General features: G+C 32.7%; 1 protein-coding gene across 1 annotated transcript; it reads left to right on the forward strand.

The window, feature by feature from the left end:
* The first annotated feature begins 749 nt into the window (after nt 1–749).
* On the forward strand, nt 750–7,133 carry LOC107462766 (carotenoid 9,10(9',10')-cleavage dioxygenase 1). The gene is made up of 14 exons (XM_016081405.3): nt 750–1,172; nt 2,055–2,125; nt 2,365–2,379; nt 2,463–2,574; nt 2,794–2,893; nt 3,190–3,252; nt 3,673–3,783; nt 3,866–4,050; nt 4,793–4,931; nt 4,997–5,114; nt 5,200–5,301; nt 5,525–5,776; nt 5,922–6,033; nt 6,986–7,133. Exons 1-14 carry the CDS (start codon nt 939–941, stop codon nt 7,013–7,015), a joined length of 1,644 nt encoding a protein of 547 aa, XP_015936891.1. The 5' UTR covers nt 750–938; the 3' UTR covers nt 7,016–7,133.
* Nucleotides 7,134–7,160: the final 27 nt, after the last annotated feature.

Here is a 7,160-nt window from a genome sequence, read left to right on the forward strand (position 1 = left end):
TGCGAAATTCTTTAAAGACCAATTTAATATATATCTTATTTTTTTAGTCTTTATTTCGCTACAATAACTAATTTTTATTGAATTTTCACTATAGAATATCTTTATAGTAATCTGTTCATGCTCTAAAACTAAATTGTTAAAAAATTTCTCTAATATGCAAAATAGCAAACTTTGATTTCTACATTTGTAAAAAATATTGAGGCACTCATTCCAAAAAACTCTTTTATCGTTGATGAGTAAACATACATAATATATAGAATTTCTAATTTGATATAATAAGTTTTTTGTTTTTTTCATTTTTTGCAAATATTAATGTATTTCGAAAAAAAAAGGAAGTGCAATAATTTTTAAAAAATGTTTTGTTCTTAAAAGTAATAATTTGAATTGGTCGAGTGATAAAACAAGTATAAAAATTTTGAATTTCATTTTATACATACAATAACCCATTTACGATAAGTTTTTAAATAGAACTTCATCTTTGGCTGATTAGGTGGTAAATACAAGATGTATAGAATAGTATAGATAAATACAAAAAATTTAATAATAATGATTAATATTTTTCGAAGTAAAACTTTATCCTTTTTCTGCAAAGAAGCCTTGTTGAAGAGGTTCATCATAACGGATTACCCGTTTTCATCTCCCGCTAATTTTGCAAGAAAATGAGTTAACGTAGTAATGGGTACTTAGGTGGTGTGGGTTGGATACTGGATAGTATGGCAACTATTTTGTGGCAACAACTCCAACACCGAACCATATGCACCAAGTTCAGTATCCACTTTCGCATCTTCAACGTGGCAATTTCTGTGCCAGCAACTCCAACACTGAACCACATGCCACAAATCAATGAATCATTGATAAATCTACGAGTTACGACCCACATGCACAACCACGTAACTTAAAAGCTCAAAGGCTTTTGTTTGAGAGTTAAAGCAGAGGCAATGGGCGACGAGGGTGAGAAATTGATTAATGGAAAAGAAGTAGAGGGGATAGTGAAGGTGGAACCCAAACCAAGCAAAGGGTTGGCATCTAAAGTGGTAGACTTGTTGGAGAAGATTGTGGTCAAGTTGTTCCATGACCCTTCACTTCCACAACAATATCTCAACGGCAATTTTGGTCCTGTGCTTCTTGAGACCCCTCCCACTAACAACCTCCCTGTTACAGGATACCTCCCGGTCAGTAATACACTTGCCCATTTCCTCCTTCTTCTTCTTCTTCTCTCTCTCTCTATCTCTCTCTATAAAGGAAAGGTCTTGCTTTTGTTGACTTGTGAAAGTCTTGACCAACAAATCGATTGAACTGCTATTTCCAACAAAGCGTTTGGCGATTCTGAAATGCATTTTGAAAAAATGAAAAGCTTGAAGCTATAATTATTAACAAAAATACTATTTGTACACCAAAATTAGCCACTAAAATCAGCCATCAATGTATTTATGTATAAATATATGTGTGGTTTAATTTATTTTTAATGTGTATTTATATTCCAACATATTTTGTTGACTGATTTTAGTGTACAAGTAACATAACTCAATTATTAATTAGTGTCATAAAACCACTTCTCCCAAAAGCTGATAGGAAGAGTCACATGAATGACTCTCTAACATTTAGCAAATTACTATAGTAAAAACTGAAGGCTGAAGCAGTTGCATTCTTATCAATGAATCTGGACGTCTGAGATGATCATTACTAAGTTTATTTTCAAATTTTGTCAGATACCATTAACTTTATGTGGTAAATTATCTAATGTGCTTGGAATGTTTTTGGACTAATAACAATAATTGGCCATATAAAGTTGTAGACATGAATATATTACTTAATAGATATGAAGAATCTATACTTGATATATGGGCATTGGAGCTTCTCTTTGTTTATACATTAAAGTTAGTTATGCCTCCTTTTGCCTCATTTGAATCTGCTGACCCTGATCATGAGAAGTATTTCTGTATCCTTTGGTACTTATGGTTTTGGACAATTTCATCATCACTAGTCAGTGAGTAAGATAAAGTTTCTATAACAGACTCTGTGACTTTTGACCTGCTGTTTGAAATGTATTCCAGGATTGCTTGAATGGAGAATTTGTCAGAGTTGGACCTAATCCAAAGTTTGCTCCTGTGGCTGGATATCACTGGTAAAATTTCTGTTTCTTTCTGTGACTTAAATTTCATGTGAATGAATGCACCAAGCAGACACCATGAAGAATATATGATGAGATCCTCCTATAAATAAGCGAAAGAAAGTTTTGTTGATCAATGTATTCTGTCAATTTGTCATTTTCTTTTTCTCCTTTTAACTTTCCAACGGAAGGTACAATATATTTCTGCTTGAGATTGAGTTGTTCTTATGCTTCATTTCATCTTTTGTTTGCAGGTTTGACGGAGACGGGTCTGTAACTAATTTTCCATTGCATAATGATAATATATAGGGTTCAAAGTTTTGTGCTGATCCTCCAATATAATTTTATGTAGTATGATTCATGGTTTGCGCATCAAAGACGGAAAAGCTACATATGTTTCCCGTTTCGTCAGAACTTCTCGTCTGAAACAAGAAGAATACTTTGGTGGTGCCAAATTTATGAAGGTATAACAATAATCAGTATTGGAATATAGTTTAAAGTATATATTTGGACAATTGAGGTTCTGCTTTAATGTTCATAGGCTTTATACACACTCTTAGGAATAACAATAAGTCAATAATCAAGTATATATTTTGAAATTACATGAAAAGAAAATGCATTACATGGAGAAGCACAATGAGAATTTTAGAGCTTTATGTTTCTTCTTATATGTCAAATCTCAGATTGGAGATCTCAAGGGCCTGCTTGGACTGTTAATGGTCAACATACAAATGTTGAGATATAAATTGAAAGTATTGGATGATTCTTATGGGCATGGAACTGGTAATTTATGCTATCTACTAATTCATTTTTCAATTCAAGATCATTGGAAAAATTTGATATCTTTCAAATTTATTCAGCACAATTCTAAGAACATCTTAGTTTATGTCATGTTTGAAGGTTTAATTCGTTACACCTAAAATAACTACTATAAACTCGAGATTTCATGTTTTATATTGGACTTGACCTTACTAATTTCTGGTAAACATGTTTCAGCAAAGTTTTCTAGTGAATGAACATTATGTGTTTAATCCTGGATCAAGTAACTCTCTCTCATATTCTAATTCTATCTCTACCAGCTAACACAGCTCTCATATATCACCATGGGAATCTTCTAGCACTCCATGAAGGAGATAAACCCTGTAAGAACATCTACTATTTCTCTCTTTCGAGATTCCGTTAATCGCAATGTTCCCACCACTTCCCTAGAGAAACTTCAATCAAACTAATAATTCCTTGATTTATAAATCTACTTAATCTTGTGATTGTATTATTAAGATATATTTCTTTTTATAGGCAAATGCTAATGCGCTCTGGAGAAAGTAAGGATTGCAGCGCTGTTTAAACTCTACACCCTAAATTCTAAATCCTAAACCTAAATTTGAAACTTTAAATCTTGAATTCCAAACTCTAAATATGAGCTGTTGATATAAAACATAATAAATGAAGAGTTAAGATTTGTTTAATTAACAAGGAGTGCAACACTCCTTACTTAGTAAGGAGCCTTTACGGATGAACCTGTTTTATGTAGGCCTGAAGTAGTCTCATCTTGAATTTTGTAGATGCTATTAAAGTTTTTGAGGATGGAGATCTGCAGACTCTCGGCTTGATGGACTACGACAAGAGATTGGACCATTCCTTCACTGCACATCCCAAAGTTGACCCATTTACTGGTGAAGAATTCTTCAAGTAAGAACTCAAGTTTATTGAGTTGATTGAAGCTATCATTCTAACCTGGTATGCTTTTGTATGCAGGAGAGATGTTTACATTTGGCTATTCGCAAACTCCACCATATGTCACTTACAGAGTGATTTCAAAGGATGGTTTTATGCATGATGCTGTACCTATAACGATATCAGAACCCGTCATGATGCATGATTTTGCCATCACAGAAAATTATGCAATATTTATGGATCTTCCTCTGTATTTTAGGCCAAAGGTACTGTTCTTACAATCTGATAAACTAAGTCAATCTACTTATCTTTGTAGGATATTTGGTTCTTGAAGTTTTTCTTCTTTTCCCACTAAGGCCTGCTTCCCCCTTTCCATGAACACACTAAACACTACCCTTATTTATTCATTACTAGTCAGTTTGGCTGCAAAACCCTTCACTCTTCTTTACTTATTCAGATACAGTTGTCTTCATCTGAAGTTGATAATTAAGAATCGTTAGATAATTTGACATGTTTCACTAAATTGTCATCTAACGATCTTTAACTATCAACCTCACATAGAGACAACTGCATGCGAGTTTCTACCTTAATAGTCACTCTCTAGCTTATGTGCGTTTTAGTGTTGCATAAATTACAAAATAAAGGAAAATTATCTGTATGGATCATTGACACATATTAATTAATATAGGAGACCAGGTATATTAGAACAAGTAAAAATGTCCTATTTAAATTATATTTAAGGACCAAAAATTTGTTATGTAGACAATAATACCCTTAAATTATTATTTATTTTCTGAATATAATGTGGAACTATCAATCAATTTGAAACTCAAGCTGAAATAGTAGGAATGATATAAGATATTGGACAATTCTACACCCATATATCAATCATCTTTGAGGCCCTCCATAAAATTCATAGTGGCAAAACTGTAATGGCAGATCCTACCCCCCTGGTGGTCCACATCTTGAGATTTTATGTGAAAAAAAAAGACCTGCTCTATTTTTCAGGACATGGTGAAGGAAAAAAAATTGATATTCCAATATGATTCAACAAAGAAAGCACGGTTTGGTGTCTTGCCTCGTTATGCAAAGGATGAGCAGCAAATTAGATGGTTTGAGCTTCCAAATTGCTTCATATTCCACAATGGTGTGTTCAAATGTCCATATTTCTCCTTAAAAAATGTGCTTTTATTGAGTGACTTTTTGTTTCAGCAAATGCTTGGGAAGAGGAAGATGAAGTTGTTTTGATCACATGCCGCCTTGAAGATGTAGATTTGGACGAGGGCGGTGGTGCTGTCAAGGAAACAATTGGAAGTTTAACCAATCAGCTGTATAAGAACTCGTCCTATGTTCAGTGAAAGGAGGGATATACTGGTTGATTTCTAGTTTCTCTTACGTTGACTACTCTTTTTCAGGTATGAAATGAGATTCAACATGAAAAGTGGTCAAGCTTCCCAGAAGAAACTATCAGAACCTAGTGTAGATTTTCCCAGGGTCAATGAAAGCTACACTGGCAGGTAAGTCTTAGTTAGGAAAATTAGTGAAATCTAGGAACTGAACTTGTAATATCTGAATCATCTTCCAAATCAAAATTGATAATCATTTTGCTTTTACATTTTTATGTGGTTGGGGGCCAAGTTCTAAGTTATACATTAGAAAAAATGATTAAGGACTGCATTGGGTGTTTACTCTATTATTTACGTTCTAACTTGTATCGACGATCTACATTTTCAAACACAGGAAGCAGCGTTATGTATATGGGACCATATTAAGCAGCATGGCAAAAATTACAGGAATTGTTAAATTTGATTTACATTCTGAACCTGAGTCAGGAAAAACAAAGCTTGAAGTTGGAGGAAATGTTGAGGGTATCTATGCCTTAGGGCCAGGGAGATTCGGTTCGGAGGCTATCTTTGTTCCTCGAGTGCTTGGTACTCCTTGTGAAGAAGATGATGGATACTTGATCTTCTATGTGCATGATGAGAATACTAAGTATAACTTTACACTCTCTTCTTCAATTTCACTTTGTTGCTATTATTTTATCTCTCTTTATCTCAAGTACTACTTATTGTTGTTGTCAACTCATCTTTGTGAAAAGAATAAAGTCTAAGAAAAATTCTAACATCAAATAATGCAGAAACTCATATGCACATGTCATCGATGCGAAAACAATGTCATCAGATCCCGTTGCGATTGTTGAGTTGCCAGCGAGAGTTCCATATGGTTTTCATGCTTTCTTTGTTACTGAGGTTTGTGCTCCTGTTTCTTGAATTTTCATATTAAATGTTTAATGCTTAATAACAATGAGTGCTAAAGGTCAGTCGATTTTGTGATTTGTAGCCATCAATTAGCGTTTTTTATAGTGTGGAATTTTATCTAATGGTAAAAAATTAGTTATTTTCCTTTTGCTGACTAAGTGCTAGTCAGATTGTGATAAAAGTGCTGACCCTTAGACTTTTTCCATAATAATTTAACGAATAATGATAGATTAATAGGGAGACAGTAATATAAAATTATCTTATTTAACTTAATATCGATAATTGTATATCAAAAATGCTTTTTACACACTAAAATCAACCATAAAGTATTTATGTATAAATATATATGTAATTTAATTTATTTTTAATGTATATTTTATATTTCAAAGTGGATTCTATATTGGTAATTGATTTTGATATACAACTAATATAATTGATTTTATATATGTAACCTCTATAATTATATATTTATTACATTATTTTAATCATTTTTTTTATAATAAGGTATTGTAGTCATTTTCTATAAAAATTAATATTAATTTAGACCAGTTCAAGATTTGATTCATCATTTTTCGGTCAAATCAATTTGTCTAGTCTAATTTTGACAAAAATAACACGATTTAATCGATTATATGTGTTAAATTTTAATTATTAAAAAACATCTTAATAAAAAGACATTTTCAGCGTCTTTATCTGAGTGGCTCCTTAAAATAAAGCCAAACACCAGCAAGTTATGGCTCCGTATAGTTCCCAAATTATGGTCTCCAAAACATTATACAATTTAATCATGTGTTGTCGTATCTGTAAAGAATTGTGCACTAGCACTAATTATATCTGTCTCTTCTGTCATCACTTATAACCTTCTTCCTATCCTTTTTTGTTTTCCTTCTTGAGTGGTTCTGCTGATTTCTTTTTCCTCTTGTGGATTTATGACCTTTCACAGGAGCAACTTCAAGAACAGGGGAAACTCTGATTGTTCTGCCATCTTCGGTTTCTATACCCATCGTTCTTAATATGCTCACCCATTTTTACTATGCTTGCATATATTATATCCTCTATCAATAATATCACGCAGACTTGTGTGTTTTAAATCAGCTTTCGTCGCTTTCTTTGTATAT

The sequence above is a fragment of the Arachis duranensis genome, chromosome 8, assembly GCF_000817695.3.
Source record: "Arachis duranensis cultivar V14167 chromosome 8, aradu.V14167.gnm2.J7QH, whole genome shotgun sequence".
In the NCBI taxonomy this organism is placed as follows: Eukaryota; Viridiplantae; Streptophyta; class Magnoliopsida; order Fabales; family Fabaceae; genus Arachis; species Arachis duranensis.